The 25,311-nt window shown below is 33.7% G+C and overlaps 3 protein-coding genes across 3 annotated transcripts; all 3 read left to right on the top strand.

Moving 5' to 3' along the window:
• The first annotated feature begins 81 nt into the window (after positions 1–81).
• On the top strand, positions 82–2,504 carry LOC144428018 (uncharacterized). The gene is made up of 5 exons (XM_078116659.1): positions 82–328; positions 687–789; positions 1,086–1,209; positions 1,379–1,549; positions 2,051–2,504. The coding sequence occupies exons 1-5, from the start codon at positions 145–147 to the stop codon at positions 2,264–2,266; spliced, it is 798 nt and encodes a 265-aa protein (XP_077972785.1). The 5' UTR covers positions 82–144; the 3' UTR covers positions 2,267–2,504.
• Positions 2,505–4,340: 1,836 nt separating this feature from the next.
• On the top strand, positions 4,341–9,977 carry LOC144422780 (uncharacterized). The gene is made up of 6 exons (XM_078112603.1): positions 4,341–4,456; positions 5,458–5,580; positions 5,839–6,009; positions 6,150–6,220; positions 7,873–8,049; positions 8,477–9,977. Exons 1-6 carry the CDS (start codon positions 4,407–4,409, stop codon positions 8,611–8,613), a joined length of 729 nt encoding a protein of 242 aa, XP_077968729.1. The 5' UTR covers positions 4,341–4,406; the 3' UTR covers positions 8,614–9,977.
• Positions 9,978–13,133: 3,156 nt separating this feature from the next.
• LOC120334849 (uncharacterized) lies at positions 13,134–23,305 on the top strand. The gene is made up of 15 exons (XM_078112575.1): positions 13,134–13,318; positions 13,692–13,851; positions 14,894–15,013; positions 15,234–15,352; positions 16,451–16,717; positions 17,027–17,129; positions 17,393–17,516; positions 17,851–18,021; positions 18,204–18,399; positions 19,286–19,391; positions 19,845–19,967; positions 20,211–20,381; positions 20,532–20,602; positions 21,529–21,699; positions 22,101–23,305. The coding sequence occupies exons 1-15, from the start codon at positions 13,243–13,245 to the stop codon at positions 22,235–22,237; spliced, it is 2,115 nt and encodes a 704-aa protein (XP_077968701.1). The 5' UTR covers positions 13,134–13,242; the 3' UTR covers positions 22,238–23,305.
• Positions 23,306–25,311: the final 2,006 nt, after the last annotated feature.

The following is a 25,311-nucleotide window of genomic DNA, read 5'->3' as shown; positions in this document are numbered from 1 at the left end:
ACTCGCGAAAAAGAATCATGCGTGCCGTTTAAAATGTTGTTTACTCATCACAATACCTATCTATTGTTTACAGATGCCATTTCCATCGATGCTATCTCAAATGATAAAAAAATAGTGTGCAGACTGAGAGATTCATGCACGGATATGAAGGTACAATGGTACCGAAACTTTAGTCCTGTCACGAATATGCCCAAACAATATGGAATTTATCAACAAATCAAAAGAAATGATTCAATATTACATATAGAGAATGCATCAATTTCCGATATTGCTACATACACCTGTAAAATAACAGATGCTTATAGTGGTATTGACTATAACGTTACAGGTAAACTTCGTTTACAATGAAAATGTAGCCTAAAAGTCATTATATATACTTGATATATATCAGGTAATACCGGACAAAAATAACATTTTACTATTAATTTGATAAAATATCCCTTTTGTGTCGCGGAGTGCCCATTTACCATATTTGTATTTCGGCGATGGCAAAGGGAGATATAAATTAATTCGTATAGACAGACTTCCTATATCGGATTGCTATGGGGCCGTTGTCAGGAAGCTTGAAGGCGACAGTAGTAACTTGCTATTTTGCAATTAAATTATTCCTATTATTTTTGGATCAAATATCATCGCATTCGCAAATTGCACAGTCAATATTACTGAAATCCATTTCGGTCTTTTAGTGGAAGGAAATCCATCAATCACGTCGGTCACCAATTCGTCATGCAATCAAAGTTTGATCGTGACATGGATACCCAACAAAAATGCTATCGGAGTTATTCACAGGTACAAAAAACTACATCATTAACACATTAAACAAGTGCCAATGAAGCAGATATATAATAGATTGTTCGTTGTACATAAATATAATTGATATAAATATGTCGATGGCTGAGAGATAAAGCTACGATGCAATTTAGCTGATACTATATCTAATAACAAATTATGACTGAGATAATAAATGTATGAAAATTGTTTGGTGGATATATAAATATTTCGTTATAGCTAGCCATCGACAGCTACAATGTCTGTTCATTTACTAGGACTTACATATACTGACAATCTACTTCGCTTCATTTTAGAATCTCAGCACGGAATTTGACTACCAAAAAAGAGGTTTATTGGAATTCATCGGTTCCTACATCAATCACGCCTCAACATATAGAACTTTTTGGATTGGAGGCTTCAACAGAATATTTTGTAACGGTATGTTGGTGTTTAGATTTTTAAATTTATCGTGTGGAAAAGTCGCAAGCTGATCTAGGTTGACAATATCCTACATAAACCAACCATTTATAGTTTAATAGTGAATATGTTTTTATGAGAAAAGTTTCTCGAGAAAAATACATAATACCAATATGTTTATGTGTATAAGGTCGAGGCTTGTGTGTCCGAAAGCATGTGTGGCTATGAATACTCAGACAACAAAACTGCAAGTACAAGTGGAAAATCTAAACCTGTGTTATCTGCAACTCTATCAACTAACTGTTCTATTCAATGGATTTGGAAGAATAATGAAAAACCAGAAACAGTTACAGGTTTGAAAGTACGTGACGTACGTAATAACTAGAGAAATAGAGAAAGGATCACTCAGGCAGGATTGTCAAATTGCCCCTTCCAAGCTATGTTTATGTAAAATGTTGAGAATTTATTTAATTAAAGCATTTTTGAGTGCTTGTAGATAAACTCTTTGGACAAATTGGCAATAATTAAAAAGGGCTATAGGTCCGGGTAAACTTGTCCCGAATAAAATGGCAATGATTTTTTCATGACTCTTCAATTTTAGAGTCGGGATGAGGTTTACCCATATTAAAATAGATATGGCAGAACATACAAATGTTTTTCGTCCGTTAAAATTAAAGTTTGAATGCCTTAGATAAAACTGTTGTTAAATTCGCATTTGGTTTAGCGCCACGAGTAATCCAAAACACAGTGGTTACATACTCACTCATTGGAAACCTCGGCTACGACTACTTACTTGCCCAATAAAGATTTCCTTGTTACTGTTCCATTGAATATATATTTTAATTATTCATCTATTTCTCAGGTCACGAGATATTGCACAACAATTGCAACAAGATCGAACATAAAGTCTCCCCTTATTGACTCATTCAACATATCGATACCGCAAACTTTTACTCCGATACCCAACAGAAACTGCACAGTGTCAATACAAGTTATCGGATGTGCAGGGCTGAGCGAGGCAGTGAATGCGACCGGATATTGTGTTGGAAAACCAGCAGTTTTTTTTTTAATTTATTAATATTTTGGAAACAGATAATAAAAACTCATTTGAAAATTATATTCACGTATCAATGTAGTTACTAGTTATCAAATCAAAAACAAATATCGCCATGCTAATATCCAAATTGCGTAAGTCAGTTTTTGGCGGTTTTCAGATGTTCATGCAATAGTTAGTTATTCATGCAATGCTGCGCACCTATCTATTAACTTGGATTTTATCCCAGGGATTCCGAAACACATAAAAAGGGAGATTTATGTAGCATACTGAATTAATATTGTTTAAATATAAAACTATTGCGACGTCACAAAGGCGAAACAACCATCGGCAAAGCGTTATTCAAGTTTTTGCATCATAGATTCTAGATGAGCGCTTGAAATTTGAATTTACGCTATACCACAGGAAAGTGGACACTCGTGATATCCACTTTCTCAGTCCAATTCATATTGGTTGGTGTTTATTTAAAGGATGCATTGCTATTTTATTGTTCATGTTTAAAATTTATGGGAAGTCTTATTTTCGGTGTATGTGCAGAGCGCGTCATATTGATAAAATAGATATTTCAAACAATGAAAAATAATGATAATAAAACAGATAAATCTGTTTTGGGATTAGACATCGTAGATACTATAAATTACATACATTTTACGAATGTTTTGGTTTCAGGACTGATAGATATAGTCGAGTTGCAAAGTTGCGTATGCCCCCAAATCGTGGGTACATTTCTTCCCACGGTGCGCCATTATGGCGTCATACGAATAGCTTCGAATACGGCTAAACAATTGAACCATGGGAGAATATTTACTCTTAATGACATAATAATATCTTGAAGAAGTTTTTCAAGACTCACGCAATTTTGGTATTACTGTGACGATATGGGACATGGAAACATAGCCAAAAATGTACAACACGGTAGCTCTGTTTGCGTTCCTACAGGAAATTATTGGTTATTAATTTATATCAATGAATATATATAAAGAAGATATAACTCTCAGTTCTTATCTATACATGCGTAACCTATTAATCTGATTTCAAGTCAGTGCTTGTACTTGAGTTACGGCTAGCCATAATTTCAACTTGTTCAACATTTATTATCGCATAAAGTTGCATTTTAGCCATATTTCATTGATCTGTATTAAGAGCGCTTCTATTTTGAACAGCAAATTTATGTAATGGGTAGGGTTAAATGAATTTCCAGTCTGTTTCAACTTACTTTTAGTGTTAGTTTATCACTAATAAATATTTTTCCGTCTCTGGTCGGCTTTTTCTCTTTCACTCTGGTGAAAATTGGTAGCAAATGTGCAGTGTAGGTCTTCTGTTTGCTGCTTTTTACAAACTTTGCGCCAAAAGCTCATTATGTACTGGAATATATCTAACGATATTTTAACTTGATGCAATCCTTGCCTTTTATTGATGAGGCATGGCCAACTCTGAAGTCATCTTTGGGATTGAAATATTTAATTTATAGAAGTTTTGCACCGAATTCAAACCATATGTACTCGAGCTATTAATGACTGTTTGATCTTGTAATGGCAATTTTACGCGACTTTCGATCGTTATTATTTCAATGTGAAATATCAATGTTATTAGGCCGCAGTTTATTGTCGGTTCAAAGGTTCAGATAATATTTGTTTCTTACAAACCGCTTTGGGACAACCTACACTCGTATATGTTCTTTTTATAAAGAAAACATTCAGAATTATAGTCATAATAATAGCAGGTTTTGTATATGACTATTGAATCATTATCTATTATCATTTGTCTTTGAAATGCCAAAGTTGACATGCAAAAACGTCATCACTGACCAGTTATCCACAAACGAATAAAAATGCTCGTTGAAATAAAATTTAAAAATAAAAGTTATTTCGCTGTATTTTGTATAGTTCATGCCAAATATAGTGTCCTTTGTATTGTAATACAATACATGTTTTAATTCATTTTAACCATTTTGATGATTTGACTATCCCCAATGAAAACAGTCAAAAATTACATGCACCGTCAATGCGTTACGTCAAAACGAAATTGATTTGTACAAATTGGTATATTATTTTATTTTAAATTATTGGTATTATCGTAAAAAAATATCGATTTTTTTTCTTTAACAGCTCCGAAAGAAATTGCGAAACCAATCTCTTCTGATGACACCACAGACAGTAACGGGATGCGCAAAATAACCGTGACTAAACCCGATGAAAGCAACGGTTTACTGAGGTTTGTATTGTGATGTAAAAATACAATTGCTCCATCGCAGTATACAATTAGCCAGTTTTTATGTATATACGGAGTTACTCAAAATACGGATCCATAAATTTCTCAATTACTTCTATGAAAATGAAGTAAATTATTTAATTCAATTGTTTGAGGTTTGTTCTGATACACATTTTTCCTTCAAATACTCTTACAAATAAAAATATGGGGCGTTCAAGTTCAATGAATGAGGTGGCCACTCGATGCCACTGCTGATTGCTGTTCAGCCTTCTCTAAATCGCTTTCTCAGTCAGCCAGGGGTGTGATTTGATGTGTGGAAGGTCGCCTCGTAATGCTAGAACCATTGTTATCTCGGTCAATATCTCTACATCGTCTAAGATTCTGAGTGATATCCACAACTCCTTGTGCACCATCGCGTAACTTTTCATATTCACCGTTAAAGCTCTTTCTTTTTCGTCTTCAAACCAATACGAACCGATTATGCCACATTTTGGAAACGATTACCCATGCCGTGCACTCTACCAAGTGCAACGGACTCTGTAATACTTCATTCAGAGACGCTGTGCCTAGTAAACATTATTGTTGCTATTGACACATCCTGACTGCAGAAAGTACACTCAAGCAAAAAATCAGTTGAGTTGTTTACATTTTTGCGCAACAAATAAGAGATTATTTTTTTTTTGGCTTTCGGACAAATTGATTTTTTTAATTTTCTGCAGTTGAAAATGGACCCTCAAAGGCTATTAATTTTATTTTTTTCTTCTAATTTTCTCTGGGTCATTCGTGCCCGATAATTGTGCCCAAATTTTTCTATTATTTATAATTTACGTAAGCACTTTTATACAACTTCCGGTACAAATAATATCACTTTCGGCACAATACTGTTAACATTTGGCTGGAAATTTGCTGGTAATGCGGTGATAATATTAGTCATTTGACCTTCGTGTCAGTATAATTTTACATTGCTCTCTTGTTTATTTTCTAAATATTTTCATTACATTTAGCTGTTTATTTATCATCGTAAATGATGGATGGTCTGACGAAAACACAAATTTTAGGATGGAGGATTTGATCAAGGCACAGAGCTCAACAACAGAATATATCGCCGTAGCGTTTCCAGTTTACAAGTACGCCGTAAACGCAGCACATATGACTGTTATTATATGATAATCATGGACAGTAATCAAATAAGTTTACAGATTGAAATTTGCTGATGACTTACAGACTGGAATTCCCGTAAAATGAAACATTAATTACTTATACAGAGATATGGTTCGATCTCACAATTTCACATGTAACAGACCCCGTCTCTCGTAAATTCTTACTTCTAACTTCTAGCACCTGCATTTATTTTCTCCTTTTTTACCATTCTATAATCGTGGCAGATTTACTGGCGATAAAAAAGTCATCAATCTTGGCGATGGTTCGAAATCATCTTGTAACGTCACTCAAACAATCGACGCCTTGTCTAAGAAGAGAAGGCGTCGGAGAAATGTCGGAGAGAATGCAATATTTGTAGGACAGAATCGGAAACTTGACAAAGAAAAACCTTACAGGTATGCTAGTTTTCTATTCGACGATACAAGAGTCAAAATATCAATGTTTGGCACAAGATGTGCATAACGAACGCGCTGCTGTTTAAACTATTTTCATCTCAAACCGTATTTAATAAGTTATTTCACATTTCTTTCTGTAGTGTATTCGTCGTGTCAACAACGCCTTGTGAAAATGATATTTGCTTGCTAACGAGTCCGTTAATACTATTGAGTGAGTTACTTTTAAAATTTCTCTTTTATTCTGAAAACGTGGTCACAAGCCCTTTTCGAAGGGTAGAAATAGTACAAATAGAATAGATTCCAGGAGAGGACAGCAACAAATAAAAAAATATATATTATATAGCCGGGATGGCGAACCACTGACCCGCGGGTCACAAAGTGACCCACCGCGTTTTATTCGTGACCCGCCAAGGCACAAATAAAACAAGAAAAATGCTAACATATCAGTGATAAAAAATATTAAAATCGGCCTTAAATTAATCTAACAATACCTAAACTATTATAATGTACCGTCAGTTGGGCAGTCAGGGCTGCGATTGCTTATATTCAAATTGTTAATTTCCGATATGATAATATTCAAAACCCCTAATCTTGGACGCATGTCTGCACCGTTGTGTGCCGTTATTCAGCTATTGACTCTGTCGACATAGTTTATGACATAACAATCCAATTGATGTTCATTTTTCGCAACGTGTTGTCTTTTCAGAAGTGCATCTGCAGACTGTTTTAGGGGTTGTACGAGAACTAGATGCCACTTTGCATTTTATTAGTTTCTCGCCTACAATGCCGTTGAGAATACCAAATCTTTCAGACTTGAAATAAAAACCTAGAAATCTGGAATAACAATGTGGCAGTGTAAAGGTGCTTTTAATATGGTTTAAGCTGATAAAAAAATATAGCACTATCAGAGTGGAATTCCCTTCAAACTCTTTGGAACTGTAAAATAATTTGCCGCATCATCCTAAACGTAATTCATATGTGTGTTTTCGTACCCTTAATCGAGTGCCATAAACAGTTCCTGATAAAGTGCTGTAAAGTAAAGCACTAAACTACACCAACATTAACAGAACCGTTGTATTATGATTTGTTTCAGATGTTTCTTATAGATACAAACATTGATTAAATATCTTTGACCCACTTCCTTCTGTTCCGCGATAAAAATATGATTTTTGACCCATTCATTGAAAAAGGTTCGCCATCCCTGTTATATAGGTTTATGCTTTGCGTAAATAGGCGATACCAGCGGAAACGAGACCCGAAACAAATAAGGTTATGCAATTAGGGAAAAACGAGCCAGGGTAAGTTCTTGTATAGGAAATCCAACGGGTATAAATTAAATTCAATTATTATAATCACAAATATTTACATTTGCATTTGCTCTACTCAATTGGAAGTAATCACGAGAATTCAAGCATTCATATAAAATTCATGCAGAGTGGTTGATGTATTATCTTAAATAAATTGCATAGATTTCGCAAATCAAGTTTCAGTGCTTGTATTTACAGAGCAAAAAGCGTGAAAATACCATCGGGCATAGAATAAATATATTGGCAGTTTTTTTGTTATTAAAGGTTCGATATTAGAGAACCGTGTTAATTTGTTGATGTATGATTTCGGCCGAAACCTAAATCAGAATCAAGTTTCAGGTAATAGTTCAAGGGAAAAGGTAATTAAATACTAACTGATTATGTTCCGAGGACTTTATAATATTCCAATCGAACGTTTATGACAGTAACCAGTTGACGTGAGACACAAAACTGTTCATTTCCTTGAAACACAGGAAAATTTGGGAAACACTCAATGAAATATATAGGACTTTCAATATTATTTGAGAAATTTCTAATATTCAAGTTTTTGTTAAAGTTATAGAAAAAAAATCGTTCGAGTTCAACATTGTCAGCTTTGTGATCGGTTTTCTTATTCCTTTGATCTTCTGCGTAGTCTTTGCCTTAATCATATACAAACAGATGAAGCAGATAAAGAAGTTGAAGAAAAATGCAGAAGCGAAAGAACATAATTACGAAACTATACAAGAAAAAGGTAGTGTGATCCGAAAATCTCCCTTTCACGCATAGACTATTATTTCTTGTCAACCTATAGATTATTCTAAACATTCAGCAAGTACATATGACATTCACCAGCTTTCATTTCATCATCAATGCAAAAATATTTGAACATAAAATTAAGTGAATTTTGAAGAACACGAGAAAATGCCTTCTCAGGAGTCATTCCCATTATCCAAGACTACTAAAATATGACAAAGATGGGTCTAATATTTTTTGTATCGTTAAGTCATACAAACGTTATATTTCGCATTATGTTTTCATTTGCTCTTAAGTGATAAAAAGAAATTATTGGAAATTATTTAAATAGGTGTCTCACTTTGAGCCATCTATTCGTCAATATTTCAAATTTAATTGATATTTCTGCTGTAGTTGTTAAAAGAACTTTTTTTTCAATTAATCAGCAACTTTCTCCAACAACCCAGTTTCTCAACCAGCCTATTCGAACGTGCTACAAGAAACCGCCGGCTACGAACAAGCTCTACCTACGACATCTATACCAACACAAATGGAATCAGCTTACGAAACTTACAACACTTAAAGAACTTCAGCTATGAAGTACCTACTCGAACATCATAAAATGAAAAAAAAATGTTGAACTTTGTAAACAATCATGTTGGTGTCGATCGACATTTCTATGTCACAGCCGGACCCAGCATTTAGTGGTCTCTATTCACTTGCTCATTCAGAGCGTATTAAGCTCCTTATGCTATGCCGTAAACATGTATTGTCATATATATATACATTATTTTAAACGACTCAATTAGTTCTGTTTATTCTGTGCATTTCATTATACTGCAATATAGAAAATCAAAAAGCGGTACTTGAAAGTGTCTAATAGTGAAAAAGCTTCCCAAAAGTCAACAACATATGTCCTGTGAGTATAATCAGCACTGTATTTCTTCCTGGTGGTGAAGTAATTGTCCTAATTTCACAAACCACCAATAGCTGACACTAGAGAAGCTCAAACTACTTGATCTTGTAAGTGAGCCTTTAAAGATACCTCGCGAGTAAATGTTGAATAGAAAATGCGTGCGGCTTTCACAATACACACCGAGGTCTTCGTGTCCATATATTTTAACATCGCTCTCTTGTTAAATGGCCAATAGGCAACCGAGATTCAGGTGACGTCATATCACTCGAAGGCGCTTGGGTGTTCGAGCACCGAATTTTCGCTCGAGTACCGCAGTATTTAGGACTAGAATTTATTTGTCGACCGCCGAATTGTTCGAGTATCGAGTCGTTCTACTACCGAGGTATCAATGTACGGCACTGTTATCAAAAATATGATCTAATAATTACATGAAGGGTTCAATTATCTTTCCTCCCACATACATTTACAACCGTAAGCGTCACCCGGGATTTCTTCATAGACATAATAAATTTGTATAATCAATAGTTGTACGCGAATGCGCGAACATAGCCCCATATGAAACGAAGAAAGATGTAAAACACCTCATAATTAAAAAAAATGCGAAAGTGGAAGTGCGATTTGCATATAGCCCTCAAATTGGTTGAAAATAAACTACGAAAATACCCAAGATTAATTCGAAGGCTTAAAACACTGGTTAATTTTTACATGTTTTCTGCTCGTATCGCTTCTTTGGTTTCAATACATAGTTTTATTTTATTTCGGGAGCAATAGAAATTTTCCAATACAAATTATGCTTCATCTATCCAAGCTATCATTTGATCTTTATTCAAACTTTAACTTTTTGTTACGACATGAAACTTTAATTTGTATTATTATATAGTATTTATACAGATATATGTGATTAAAATTAAAGGTATATTCTAAGTTCGAATGTTTGACATATTTTCTGTATTTTTTTTCATTTTTGATTATAAGAAGAATGGGAATCGTAATTTAAATGGCCATTCAATCACACCGGTTCTGTACTTTTCTTCAATGTATCGCATATTTGTATTTTTCGTAGTATCTCTGCCACGAACGTATGCATGAATTCGTTCTAGAAATACAACGGTATTTTAATCACAGTACACTGATTGCATAATTTCATAAACATAAATGAGCATTATTTTTGCATGCGAATAGGCTGAAACAATTGGGCGAAGAAACAGTACTAGTATAGTTTAGTTAGACACACGTAGAGCATTTCACATCGTAGGCTGGCGAATGAGAAGTCGGCGAATAGCTGTGTTAAGGTGAATTTAATTCTACACACTATTTGCGATACTTTATTGACATTTTAACCAGGCAGAATAGACACCGATTTCAGAAAAATATTCCACTGTGTAGTTCGTATAGATTCCCTGTTCCATTCGTTGTCAAACAAGGTGAATAGGACCGACACGCGGTGGGGCAATATACACATGAATAGGAAATTTTAAATGAAATATTGAGCACAATTACTCTGGACAAAAAAGAATGTTTTTCAGGTTATTTTAACCCTCCGAATAACATGTCAATCAATTGTATATTAATTTGTGCTCGTTTTTTTTTTATATCGATGTAAACTGCAACGTATTCTTCCAATATTTGGCATTTTTGTTGACTTTATCCAATGTGTAAAAGAAAGCGAGAAAAGGTATGCAATTACCCGGGGCAAATTACCATTACATAATAAAAAGTGGAATAATATGTCATAGTTAAAATTGTGAAATCATGTTAAATAAATATGTTATGCTTTTGTAATATCAATTTATACGCTTGTCTATATTTTTACTTATATGAAAACAATGGAAAATAAAATAAAATAAAAAAAGAAATATCGAAATAAAGTATGCAATTGACCGGGGCAAATTAGCTTTACATAATAAAAAGTGGAATAATATGTCATAGTTAAAAGAGCAAAATTATGTTACGTGAATATGTTATACATTTGTTATTGCCTTGGATTTTATTTTTATGAAATCAATAAAATGAAAAAAAAGAAAAAAAAATATATATTGAGCACACAAAAAATAAAAATAATAGTGCGGAAAACTTAAAGTAGAATGATTCTCTAGTTGTGGACAAAAGCGTTTAGTCACAAAAAAAACAACGCACCAACGAGACTACTGAAATTGGAAAGACTAGGCAGCTGCTTTTCCAGTTGAAGACAAGTAACAAATCTTTTTCATAAATTTCACAAGATCCAGTAGATAATGCGTAATAGATGTTATGTCGATGCGCGAGTATGAAATGATGTCATAAGCAAATTTTGATCAAAATCATTTCAGAAGCCATAAATCAAGAATATAAATATACGTAAATCAAGAATTGTATTTACTGTTTGTGTGTACGCAGTCATATTTTTAAGAAGGTTGGCATCGAGCATATTTTTCATATCAGAAATGAGATCACATTCTTCAAAAAATTGAATATTGAGTAAGGTTTCATTGATGCTATAATGCATTGTGTCTGCCTAGTTCATTTCCCGGTCATGATACCCAATCTCCATTCTTTTATTTCAATTATTTCCTGTGCTCTCTATACAAAATTAATAAGGTCTTCGGCCAAGATTGAGTTAATAATACGACTAATACGTTTCTGAAATTTATGTGACATAGCTATATATAAGATATATTATCATCTTCATAATAAGAGAGCAATGCAAATATATCTATAGGGAGGTAAAATGTCAATAAAGTTTTCATGAATTAAAATAAAACAGCACAATTTTGGTGTTTACATATCGGGCGCTGTAGGCCTTGGAAAAAACAGTGACCTTCTAAGTACTGAAAATCAGCCCATCCGTTGCGGAGCAAAGCAATATTTTAACAACATCAACAATTTAGCAAAACAATCCATATTTTATAGGATGAATCTATACCCACTTTGTGTCTGAAAACAGTGTAACACATTATTGCACAGGGCAAAATATTCGGTAGCACACTTGAAAATTAGTTAATATAAACCCGGTGTGTGTGCATTTCAAATGCATATCGTTTCACTACATGGGAAACGCGTAGGAGAAGCCACATAGTTTAACCATACCAGAGTCAACAAAGAGCAACATTGTTTTGGTATTTCCAGTAATCATGCCTACGTATCCTAAACATCATCAATGGTGTGATAAGACATGCCCCTGCCTGACTATTACTCCTGACCGGGTTAGAAGAAAGTTGGTATCGTCTTGCAACATATGATAGCGCCAATTAGTAGGTATCATAAATTTAATGTTGCGTTGATGTGCTGACCGACGGATGTCGAAATTTTGAAAAAGTTATCTGCAGATAATAAAAGTGAAATGTGAAAGGAAGTTGGTATTGTCTCGCAATTAATCATATCATATCTTAAGTTAATTTTAATGTTGTACTGACAGACGCAGGTCGACATCTTGAACGAAGTTATTTGCGAATAATAGAAGTGAAATGGGAAAACGGTCGCAATTTATAGTATATTAGTGACGTTAGTGATAGTGTTTCGAAGCAATGGAATTGAACGGCAGGTATTGAGATGAAAAATTACAGATCACTCCATAGATTTTCTTTTGAATTGCAGCCATGATATGTCGAGTTTTTGTAGCATAGCTTGTATCTATATATACTACTATTTTGTGACAACATATATATATATATATGGCCAACCCAGCGATACATTTGTAAAATATATGAAACGAACAGATGTACTTTAAATGATGTTATATTGGCCTGTATAGTATGACGGCCATCAGACCACTTTACGCGGATTGCAACGAAACTGGCTGGCTTTATTTTTTATTTTATTTTCAAACGTTATTTTGTTTATTTATACACAGGGTGGGCCAAACATGTTACCATTTTTACATTCAGACAATGTTCAAAATTACAAAGATGGTGAAGTGTTTTGGCCCACCCTTTATATTTGTATTTTTTCGTATGTATATAACTTTAAAAAAATGTTACCTGACTAACTCATCACTGTTTTAAAGGGTTTATTCTGTTTTTGAGGGTATTTTTATATATATGTATATGATACATATGACCGAACGAGATTACTGATAGCTTATTGAGGAGAGATGTGTGAATACAAGATTCGTAAAACTAAAAACAATATGAGCGAGCATGTTACGATGGTCAATAATTCACTAAAATCGATTATAGGTTTTAAAATTACTTTAAATATATAGTTTTAGCAATTATCTAATACAAATCTTGGAAAACACTGTGCATCAAAGTCCACGTCCTATATGGTTTACAGAAAATAACCGGGAAAAATTATAATCCGGAGTTTATTGAGGAAAATATGAAAATGAACGCGTTGGGAAAATTGTTACGCTGTATCCTTATGTCAACTATACTTGGAGTATCTCACGCACAAAGTAAGATAAATTTTGGTATTCTCACGTTTTATGCAACGCGCAATGCAAAATATATATGTATATGGTTTGTCTTTGGTGATATTTGCGTACACTGAAAGAAACAAAATTATATTTACAGCTGTAAAGAACATTAATGTTTCAAACTGAACAAACGAATTTTTTCTAAAAGTGAAAGTGCAGATTTTTATACTTGTAATTCTGTTGGTAAATCTAATTATTATCTCGGTATTCATACAGTAAAACCAGTGATATTTTTACGTTTTAACATATCGTCGACTAGTAAGTATTCTTGACGACTATCATCGACAGATCGATTAGTGTCCTTTTAATAAGAGTGTTACCAACTGCTATAATCGAATTGTTTTCTATATAGCTCCGTTGGCAAAAAAATGCGTGGATCAGTATGAACTGACTTTTTTCAACGATAACAGAAAGAATTACGCAGGAGCAAAAGCTACCTGCGAATCACTGGGAGGATACTTGGCAAAAGTTGATAATCAAAGAATGACCTATGTTATTAATGCAACTTTTGAGTGAGTTTATAAATTCAGTGTCGGGTGCAAGCCAAGACCAAAAACTTGATTTTTCAATCAATTCCGAGCTACTGCATTTCCGAGGCGCAAGACAAGTCGATCCATCTCCATTTATTACCGAAACAATCTATCTTATTTCGATTTTCATAAGAACATTTTTGAGTTATTTTTAAACTATTCCAACTGGTAATTGCCCATTTCCTAATCCCGATGTGGGATTTTCAATGTTTCATTAAAAAACGTCAAGACAGTGACAATATGGGAATGACGTCATGTGATCGGTACAAGGAGAATGGATTGTCTTGTTTCAGACAGGACGACGCCGATGAGAAAAGTCGTGCATTTTAGCCAAACTTCGTGTCTTAAGTTCGCATCGAGTAACTCCTCATTTGGAGATAACTTTTAGTGCCCTTATTTCAGTAAAACACTCCTTTATTCTCAAGTGTTAGACACGTGACAGCAGTGACGATCCGCAGAGCTGACTTAGCGCCGCGCGATCTTGTTTTTATTTAGCTGGGAGTCCCAACTTAGGCTTGGTTGTTCTTTGACGATGACACCAGGTCATGAGCAGGCCGCTCATGCTATAAGTAATAAAATTAACCAAATATAACAATTCGTAACAAAATGAGTGTAGAAAAGGTGACCGGTGTGAACTGGGGGGAAACCTATTTCCTTACCCACAAAAACGTGAAACCACAGTGTCTGGTGTGTTTTAAAGTAATATCTGTCACAAAAGAATATAATTTAAGCGACATTAAAAACCAAACACGAGCAAATATACCGAAAATGAATTTCTCGGGAAGCAATTAAAATAAATGAAGGCTATATATATCTTCCTTAAAAAAACGATCAGAGAGGTAACCCCCCATTCCTAAATATATTTAAAGTGAGTAAAATCGCGATGTTTTGATCACTTTTGGGTTTTCTCCGACTACGTCCCGCAAGACATCTTCAAAACTTTTGCGGCTTGCCAATCTCGCAACCTTGGACCACCCTGACGTATCTTATTAGATTAAAATTCATTCTTGTTCGAAAATTCCAGACTCGTTGGATCAATTAATTCTTACTTCATTGGAGGTAACGACAAAGCTACAGAAGGAGATTGGAAATGGCAGGATGGTACTGATATGATAATGAGAGGAGAAGTAGGATATCAAAACTGGTTAGATCTTGAATAATGATAAATAGACCATTGCGTAATTCTATTTTATCCTGTATAAATTTCATAAAATTCACCATAAGAATTTCTGAAGAAGAATTTCTGATTTCCGAAAGCATTTATGATATTGCGTTGTCGGTAACGACAAATGGAATATATACGAAATCTGATATTGAAAAAATAAATTGATTAATAATTTCATTGATTTATACATTTATTGAAGGAAATACAATCAGCCGAACAATGATGCTAGTGGAGAAGATTGCTTGTTAATAGGAAGAGACACTTATCAATGGGTTGACACCACCTGCCATGAACTATTATTTTACATTTGTCAATCAGGTTATTTTTTTAATAGTTTCTAATCTAAGCCATGACAAAAAAATGAGATAAATTGCGTGAAACCGAAGCAAAAATAACGTTGTTCCGAGTATCAGCACAAATCTATCAGGTATAGCCGTAGAAGAAGGTAAATTCCGTTTTCAGAAATGTTTTCCAAAATTGAAAGCAACATTTCAATACACGACAATTTTGAGATAACAAGGGTCGCAAAAGTTTGAATTACTCCGACTTTGGGTTTCAAGTCTAAAATCTAAAATAAATCTAAAATCTCTTCTAATCTGAACCCCACAACTAATCACTAATTGACAAAATCGAACGTGCTAAACGTACTAGGAAGAATATTTTCCGCGTTTCACAGTCGCAATTCTTGTTGTTTTTAAATGTTACTTTGATTTAATTTCTTTTAAATATATCCTGTAATCGCTATTTGCATTAAATTATAACCACTGAGACCAATACACAAACCGATACCTGAAGAGGTATGAACTATATAGCAACCAAGTCTTGGAATTGTTGCATTTTTTACGAATTCAACAAATGACATAAAGTAGTTTGTTCATGTTCTTCCACTCGCAACTTGTTAGTAGACATAATTTCATTTAACACGAACCAATAATAAATACGATACAATGATCAATAGATTGCGACAATATTACCCACAAAAGTTTCAAATAATTGTTGCTTACATTAATAATAATTTACAGATTAATTACAGCGATAAATAATTTACGACGGAAGCAATTCCTTCAGCAAATAAATAAAATATTAGGTTCAACTTAACATGACAAATATACTAGATGAAAATTCATTAGTTCACTCAGGTATTTGAGCATCAAATTTAGATAAAATTAGGAATGGGAATTGAGAATATAGAATTATAATTGAAATTATCTGAAAATTATTCAATATCATTTAGATTACTTTCTACATTATGCAAAAAAATGTCCTTTGTCTCGTCCAGTATTACGTTAACTACAAAGCGAGCAAACGTATCTGACAAAGCCCCAACATTGCAGCAACAGCGCCTCGCGTCGCCGAATCAGCTATTACCATCTTAGGTTTTTGTACAAATGACTTACTGAAAATTATCTAAAGCAGAGCATTCAACACCGGAAATCGGCAGTGATGATGACCCGTCACACCACGAAAAAATATGTCGAGTAAAGAATTGCGTGAACACAACTGCAGAATGGTATAAGGAATCCTCTCATGAACAAGTTACAACAGATTTTAAAAAAAATGGAATTTATCAGAAAATAGATGGAAGTTCCTCCACGCTACACTTTGACAACGCAACAATTTTGGACATAGGGAAATACTATTGTCGTGCTCATAATTCAAGCAAGGAATTTTTTGACTTCAAAGGTAATTGTTTATATTTCTTAACATTAAATTCAAAAACTTAGAGCCATTATTCTTTGGTGATGTTCTTTGATTAAATTTTCGTTCAAATATTTGGAACTGCATTTGTGACAACAGGCTCATAACCAGTTGAACCAACCCTATTGCCACAAATTAACAACATTTTACTAGTAACAGAGCTAATCTATACCGAATTGTATTTGTCAAAAGGTTCCAATACTATTCCAGAATTGATTACCGCAGTCAATTTGAGTAAAAAATTGGATAACTAAAGTATATTAAACACTTCTAATATTTGCGCCTTCATCACAGTTGATGGAAATCCAACGATTACATCAATCACAAATTCATCATGTAGCCGAAGTTTGTTCGTTACCTGGAATCCAAGCAGATATGCAGTTGGCTTTCGACACAAGTAACTATCCTATTTATTCTTCTTATTAAAACACGTTATTTTACAAAGTTGGTTAAAAGTTTATTTTATAAATTTTTCAAAAAGGTGAATATTTTTAAGTCACCTATTAGACAAACGCCCTTAAACTGAGCATTCATTCACAATTTTTTACTTTCGCGTACCAGTCGAAGCTCACGTCTACGCCGAAGTACCCGTACTGATTATGAGAGCGTTAATTTGTCTGGGCGAAGGTTCGCTAAGAAAATATGTTTATTTCATTTCAGAATTACAGCAAATAATTATATTACCAAAGAAGAAAGCTTTTCGACATTCATTATTCCTAAATCAAACACATCAGTGATCCGTGAGATTTCAGGATTAAAGACAACTACTGAATATAATGTAACGGTGAGTCGGTATTGTGATACTGGTATTATTTTTCACCAGAACTCTTAATCGAGATATCACGTCCAGAATATATAAACAGGAAGTATATCGCAACGTTATTTCCGGCAAAATGTTTATATCAGTATACACAAAAGTATAGCGTATAGTAATATGTCGCATTGTCTACAATTTTATTCCAAAATTAAGCCATTCGAAATTTTCAAGAGTTGCTATGCATATATACAGACACACAAGTCGAACAAATGTAAAAATATGTGAGACGCCACATTTTGGACTTTTCCCAAAAAGAATTCCTCTCTTCAATACTAATATATTCATGTATATTATATATCAGATCAAAGTTTGTGTGTCAGACGATGAATGCCGCTCAACTTATTCAGCTACTACAACTGCAAAAACAGATGGAAAAACACAACCCGTGACGTCTGCATCTCTATCGACCAACTGTTCTATACAATGGATTTGGAAAAACAATAACCAACCAGTAAACGTTGCAGGTTTGAAAGTAAGAGACAGGTTTGAAAATGGAGAAATGAGGACATCGAAGTAGACATGACCCAATCATCTTTCTATTCTTTCCGTCTCTCAGATTTATAGTTTGAATGGCTTCAGATGCCCCGAATAAAAAATAAACTGCAAATGCTCGGAATATCTTTCTCTGTTGAGTATTACCTATCAATTTTTCAGGTCACGAGATATTGCACTACAATTGCAACACGATCGAATGTAAACTCTCCCCATATGGACTCATTCAACATATCAATGCCGCGTACATATACCCCGGTACCCAACAGAAACTGCACAGTATCAATACAAGTTATCGGATGTGCGGGACTGAGCGAGGCAGTGAATGCAAAAGGATATTGTGTTGGAAAACCAGCAGGTTTTTATTATTTTATCAACTGTACGCAGAATTTCAGCAATAGATAACTCATTCAAAGTATAGAAATCTTTGCCTATAAATGCAGATTGAATGGGACGTAGACGTCAAGCCACAGAAGTTCAATTTCTTTTTTACATGCAACTTATCCTTACAAATTTATATCAGTATATTTATTATTACATTTTTATTACAACACTGTAAGTTGGCTATTACATGCCCGCCAACACCTAACATAGATATAATCAAAGAAAACAGATCAGAGAATCCGTGGTGAGGAAATAATGAGATATACCTGATAAACTTCTTAATAAGCAATTGTGTAAGAAGTCATTCAATGTGTTTTATTACAACGTAGTGATATGTTTAAGCTATATAATTTTGGATCCGATTCGAAACTATATATGCTCGTGCTATCAATCAATGTTTAGATATGGTAACGGTATACTTACCTGACTTCGATCGGTATTATTTCAAAGCCACAGATCAATATTTTTACGCCGCAATTTGATGTCAATTTATGAGTTAAAATAATATTTTATTCCATACAAGCCACAGTTGTTGGTAAAAGGAAATCTCATATACAGATCTGTTGTTTACCATGAATAAAACCAACAGAATTTGAGGTAATATTGTACCAACCTCTGCGTATGACTATTCATTGTCATTACGAAGAAATAGCCAAATACTGGTCACAGTCTGCAAAAGAATCGAAAATACTTGTATAAAATAAAATTTCGTCTAAATACTATCATATTACAGAATGAGAAAACTAAATTGTTTAAAATCTTTTGTATTACGCCATGAAAAACTAGTTCGCATAAATTGATTAATTACTTTTACTGTTACTATATTTGAGGATGGCTTTTCCATTTTTTTTCTTCTGCAGCACCGGATGCAATAGCAAAACCAATCGCTTCCTTTGATGCCACCGACAGTAACGGGATTCGCAAAATAACCGTGACTAAACCCGATGACAGCAACGGTTTACTAAGGTTTGTATTGTGAGAATACAACTACTAAATATACTATACCCAAAATAAAGGTATAGCCGTACCGACGACCTATGGTTGATTTTCTAAATTCAAATTGCTGTTGTTCTCTTGTCTTCTGAAGTAACCTATCAACCTATTTTTCAAAACAAAATAAAAGGAAAAAAAACTAATTAGGATATTCATTTTAATTTATCTGTAATTTCATCTGAGTCATATGATGCCCAATCACTTCCCATCAGCGGCACTTGTTTTAATATTTTTACTAAAAATCATAATTTAATTTTGAACACTTAAACTATTTGTTTGCAATGGTAAAGTATAGGGGGAATTTTTTGGGAATCAAGGCACGGGGAAACATCCAATATATTAGTCATTTGACCTTCATGCCAGTATATTTTTGCATATTTGCATTGCTCTCGTTGTTCATTTTGTAAATATGTTCATTCCATTCAGCTGTTTATTTATCATCGTACATGATGAATCTTCTGGTGAAAACACACATTTCAAGATGGAGAATTTGATCAAGGCACAGAGCTCAACCACAGAATATATCGCCGTAGCGTTGCCAGTTTACAGGTTTGCTGTAAAAGTAGTGCAAATAATTTTTGATATGACTGTTATTATATGATAACCATGGACGACAATAATCAAACAAGTTTACAGATTGAAATTTGCTGATGACTTACAGACGGGAATATTCGTAAAATGAAACATCAATTACATGAAACAATTTCACATGTAACAGACCCAGTCTCTCTTAAATTATTACTCCTAACTTCTAGCAACTTTTTCTTTTTTACCATTCTACCATCATGGCAGATTTACTGGCGATAGGCAAGTCGTCAATCTTGGCGATAATTCGGGATCATCTTGTAACGTCACTCAAACAATCGATGTCTTATCCAAGAAACGAAGGCGACGGAGAAATGTCGGGGAGCATGCAATATTTGTAGGACAGAATCGGAAACTTAACAGAGAAAAATCTTACAGGTGTGCTAGTTTTTAATCGACGATACAAGAGTCAAAATATCAATGTTCGGTGCAATATGTACATAACCAACGCGCTGCTCTAAAATCTATTTTTATCTCAAACCGTATTTAATAAGGTTATTTCACTCAATGTTACTTTTTTATCTGTAGTGTATTCGTCGTGTCAACAACGCCTTGTGAAAATGAAATTTGCTTGCGAACGAGTCCGTCAATACTGCTGAGTGAGTAACTTTTTAAATTTCTCTTTTATTTTCAAAACATGGTCACAAGCCTTTTTAAGGGTAGAAATAGTACAAATAAAATACATTCCAGGATACGGCAGAAATAAATAAAACATATATAGGTTTATCCTTTGCTTGAATAGGGGATACCAGCGGACACGAGACCTGAAACCAATCAGGTTATGAAAGCAACGAGCGTAGGATACGTGTATTCATTTCAACCAGAACCAAATCGTAACTAATCAGCACATATAAAAATAATTAAATGCGTTTGACCTGTCAAAGGTTCTTATGTAGGAAATCCAACAGGTATAAATCTAATTCAATTATCATAATCCCAAATATTTACTTTTGCTCTACTCAATTGGATGTAATCATGAGAATTCACTCCCTCATGCGGAATTCATGGAGAATAGTTGGTGCATTATCTTAATTAAATTGTAGATATGTCGCAAATTAGTTTTTAATTATTGCTTGTACAGCGCAAAAAAGTGTGAAAATAGTATATAAAGCATAGCCGATATTAGTGAACCGTGTTTACTTTGTTGATGTATTATTTCGGCTGAAACCTGAATCAGAATTAAGTTTCAGGAAATATTTTAAAGGAAATGTAATTAGATACTAACAGATTATGTTCCAATACCTATATAATAATCCAATCGAAAATTCATGACAATGAACTATGACTTTAGCGGACAACGGTTCATTTCCTTAAAAAAATCATGAAATTTGAGAAACACCTACTGGAATATTTATTGTTTAAGAAAGTTTTCTTTCGATTTAGGGATAATATTATTCAACTTTCACATTTCAATATGCATGGTGAATTTGTCATTTTCAGTTGTGCTTGTTACAGACCCAAAACTTTCAATGGAGTTAGGAAATCTGTAATATTTAGGTTTTTGTTAAGGTTATATAATTTTTAGAAAAGAAATCGTTCGAGTTCAACATCATCAGTTTTGTGATTGGTTTTCTTATTCCACTGATCTTCTACGTTGTCTTTGCCTTAATCATATACAAACTGATGAAGAAAAACAAGAAGTTAAAGAAAATTGCAGAAGCGAAAGAACACAATTACGAAACTATACAAGAAAAAGGTAGTAAGAACCGAAAAATTTCTCTTTCACGCGTAAAATATTGATCAATCATTAAAATATTCTGAACATTTAACAAGTACATATGACATTCACCAGCTTCCTTTCATCATCAATGGGAAAATATTTGAACATGATGTTAGGCAAATTTGAAAGAACCCGAAAATTGCCTTCTCATGAGTCATTCTCATCTCGGATTACTAAAATATGACAGAGATTGGTCTAGTATTTTTTGCATCGTGAAGTCATAGAAAATTTATATTTTGCAGTATTTTGTCATTTGCTCTTAAGTTAAGTGAAAACAAAGTGAAATCATCACTTTGAGATGTATGTTCGTCAACATTTAAAATTAAATTGATATTTCTGCTATAGTTGTTGAACGAACTTTTTATTTCATTAATCAGCAACTTTCTCCAACGACCCAGTTTCTCAACCATCATATTCGAACGTGCTACAGGAAACCGCCGGTTACGAACAAGCTCTACCTGCGACAACTAAGCAAACACAAGTGGAATCAGCTTACGAAACTTACAACACCTAATGAACTTCAGCTATGAAGTATCTACTCGAACATCATAAAATGAAAGAAATCATGTTCGTGTCGATCGACATTGTTATGTTACAATCGGACCAAGAATTTATCGGTCTCTATTTACTTGCTCACTCAGAGTGTATTGAGCTCCTTATACTATGCCGTAAACACGTGTTGTCTTACATTATTATAAATGACTTATTTAGTTCTGGTAATTCTGTACATTCCATTATACTGCAATAAAGAAAATCAATAAGCGTCAAGTAAATTTTCAGTTTATCAATTTTCTATTGATCGTTGTAACTTCTACCCCCAAAACTTATTTGTGTTTCATTGTTTCCCCGTATCTAATTGTAAGAAAATATCCCTAAAAGTTAATTATACATATGGTCTGTGAGTATAATCAGCGCTGCGCTTCATCCCAGTGGTGGTTTGTCTGTCCAAATTTTACACATCGTCAATAGCTGACACTAGAGAAGCTCAAACTACTTGATCATGTAAGTGAGCCTCAAACGATACCTCGCGAGTGAATGTTGAATAGGAATTGCGTGCGGCTCTCACAATCCACACCAAGGTTTAATGACAATTGTAAAAAAAATATGCAAGTACAACCGTCACATTAAATTCGATTTCACTGACTTTCGTCTAGGTTTGTTAAATAAAACTTATTGCCAAAAAGTTTTTTCATTAAGGACGTTTTTTATGGGGAGTCGCAACTTGAGAAATTTTTTAGAGAGCGTCAAAATACAAAGAAGTTTGAGAACCGCTGGTATAGGCCTACATAATAAAGAATAAACATGAAAAAGATAAAGATATAAAAATAATAGTCCTAACTTTCAACTTCTTGGTACGACATGCAACTTTTATTTGTATTATTCTATAGTATTTATGCACATATATGTGATTAAAATTAATTGTATTTTCAAAATGTGAGTGTTTGACATATTTTTTGTTATTTTTTCTTGTTTGATTTGTTCACTATATGAAGATGGACATCATAGTGTAAATGATCATTCAATCAAATGATTTCTGTAATTTTCATTAATGTATCGCGTATTTGTATTTTTTTTTGTAGTAATATCTCTTTCACGAATGTATGAACGAATTCGTTCCAAAAATCCAACGGTATTTTAATCACAGTACACTGATTGAATAATTTTACAAAAATAAATGAACAATATAACATTTCCATGCAAATATGCTCTAAGCAAAAACAATTAAGCGTAGAAACAGCAATAGTCATTCAGACACGCTTAGAGCATGTTACATCTCAGACTGGCGACAGAGATGTCAGCAAATAGTTGTTTCAAGGCGAACTTCAATACCTCACAATATTTAAGACACAAATATCTAGCTTGCTAGTCATGTCGTCTGTTTCAAATTATTTTTGAAATTTGCAGCTAGGGTTTAATTAAGTAGATAATTCTACTTTATTACCATTTTGACGAGGCAGATTAGAAAGGGGTTTCAGAGCAATGTGTAATTTGTAAGATTCCGTGTTCCGTCTGTTGTCAAGGTGAAAGAGATAAAACGTAGCTAGAGATGCAATTAATCTTTATGAATGATTTTTTTATTGCGAAATCGCTGACGTTACAAATGTAGTCAATTTACTGCGTGTAAAACTATATAAGTTTATTTGATATATTTTTGTTCAAATGTGATTTCTAGAAGGCTTGAATCCTTTTACTAAGATTTCAATAGGTATTTTTTCAACCATTCAAATGCGTCAAATCAAGTATCCTCACACCGAGCACCGAAATGGCGAAAGTCACGTTGTGGTGCAATATACCCATGAGTATCGGCTTCGCACTGAAGTCACAAATTGTGGTAACACTAGCCATAACACTAGTTATTACTTATCGATTTTAATTGGTAAGTATGTTGATAGGAATTTGTCTGTATGTCTGTCTGTTAGATGCACGCGATATCTCACGAAAGCGAGATTGAATCTGCTCCAGATTTTGCACGTGCATTCATCATATGTCGGACCAGAAGCCTATTAATTTTGGATAAATTATGTCGTATAATTAGCGAGTTAATAATTAATTAGTGATGGGAAACAAGGTGTCACTATGGAGTAAGAGCGGTTTTGGGGGGGGGGGGATCCCCTAACTGTCTATCGAAAAGTCTTCGGTCTCTGACCGATATTCTCGTTTAGTGACGTTAGTGATGTAACTATATGCTAAAAGAATTTTCTGACGAAACAACACCAAATGCAATTTTTTGATACTCTGCCAATGCGATGCGGGCCACAGATAATGAAGCTGCGGGCCACATGTGGTTCGCGGCCTGTGTTTGGACCACTCTGCACAATACATACATCGAGACTTTTACTTACTGTTTTATATCAAATTTTCAAGAACGCTGGCAGAGATAAGTTAATTCACAATATCAAAATGTGATCACGTTCGCCATAGCATTGAATTTGGTTCAAGAGTTCATTGCTGCTCTAATGTATTGTCTAACCCTAGTTCATTTACCAGCCATGATAGCTTATCGCCTTTCTTATATTTTAATTATTTCCCAAGCTTCATCTACAAAAGTAATAACGCCTTTCGGCCAAGCTTGAGTCAATTATACGACTGTTATCATATTCGTTTTAGCAATATTTTGAATTAGCCATATATGCAATATATTAATTATAATCTTAATAATAAAAGAAAATGCTCGAATATATCTACAAGAAGTTCAACTGTCAAAAAATTGATTTTATGAATTATAATGAAATAAAACAACGTTGGTTAAAATTCTGGCGACCTTTCAATATTCAAGTACTGACAATTAGCCCATTAGTTGCGAAGAAAGGCAGTATCTTGTCAACAACAAAAATTTTGGCAAAACATTTCATATTTTATATGATGAATCTATTTCCACTTTGTGTTTAAAAATACTATAACCTATTATTTGCACGGGGAAAAATATTGGGTAGCACACTTGCAAATTTGTTAATACAAACGCTGTGTGTGCATTCTAAATGCATGCCTAAGCGACGTTTCACTACATGATGGGCGCGTAGGAAAGTCACATAGCTTAATTAACCTTACCGCAGTCATAGAAAGAGCAACATTCTTTTGGTATTTTTA

Source organism: Styela clava, chromosome 1 (assembly GCF_964204865.1).
Source record: "Styela clava chromosome 1, kaStyClav1.hap1.2, whole genome shotgun sequence".
In the NCBI taxonomy this organism is placed as follows: Eukaryota; Metazoa; Chordata; class Ascidiacea; order Stolidobranchia; family Styelidae; genus Styela; species Styela clava.
This window is presented reverse-complemented; position numbering and strand designations above follow the sequence as displayed.

What these genes read in the sequence shown, in the direction of transcription:
- LOC144428018 (XM_078116659.1), top strand. Translation starts at nt 145, where the DNA reads ATGAAGGTACAATGGTACCGAAACTTTAGTCCTGTCACGAATATGCCC. An exon ending in GCTATCGGAGTTATTCACAG is followed by an intron (nt 790 to 1,085) that starts GTACAAAAAACT and finishes GCTTCATTTTAG; the next exon opens with AATCTCAGCACGGAATTTGA. An exon ending in AAACAGTTACAGGTTTGAAA is followed by an intron (nt 1,550 to 2,050) that starts GTACGTGACGTA and finishes TCTATTTCTCAG; the next exon opens with GTCACGAGATATTGCACAAC.
- LOC144422780 (XM_078112603.1), top strand. Translation starts at nt 4,407, where the DNA reads ATGCGCAAAATAACCGTGACTAAACCCGATGAAAGCAACGGTTTACTG. An exon ending in GACAAAGAAAAACCTTACAG is followed by an intron (nt 6,010 to 6,149) that starts GTATGCTAGTTT and finishes TTCTTTCTGTAG; the next exon opens with TGTATTCGTCGTGTCAACAA. An exon ending in GAGTCCGTTAATACTATTGA is followed by an intron (nt 6,221 to 7,872) that starts GTGAGTTACTTT and finishes TTTTTGTTAAAG; the next exon opens with TTATAGAAAAAAAATCGTTC.
- LOC120334849 (XM_078112575.1), top strand. Translation starts at nt 13,243, where the DNA reads ATGAAAATGAACGCGTTGGGAAAATTGTTACGCTGTATCCTTATGTCA. An exon ending in GCAGTTGGCTTTCGACACAA is followed by an intron (nt 17,130 to 17,392) that starts GTAACTATCCTA and finishes ATTTCATTTCAG; the next exon opens with AATTACAGCAAATAATTATA. An exon ending in GAGTCCGTCAATACTGCTGA is followed by an intron (nt 20,603 to 21,528) that starts GTGAGTAACTTT and finishes TATAATTTTTAG; the next exon opens with AAAAGAAATCGTTCGAGTTC.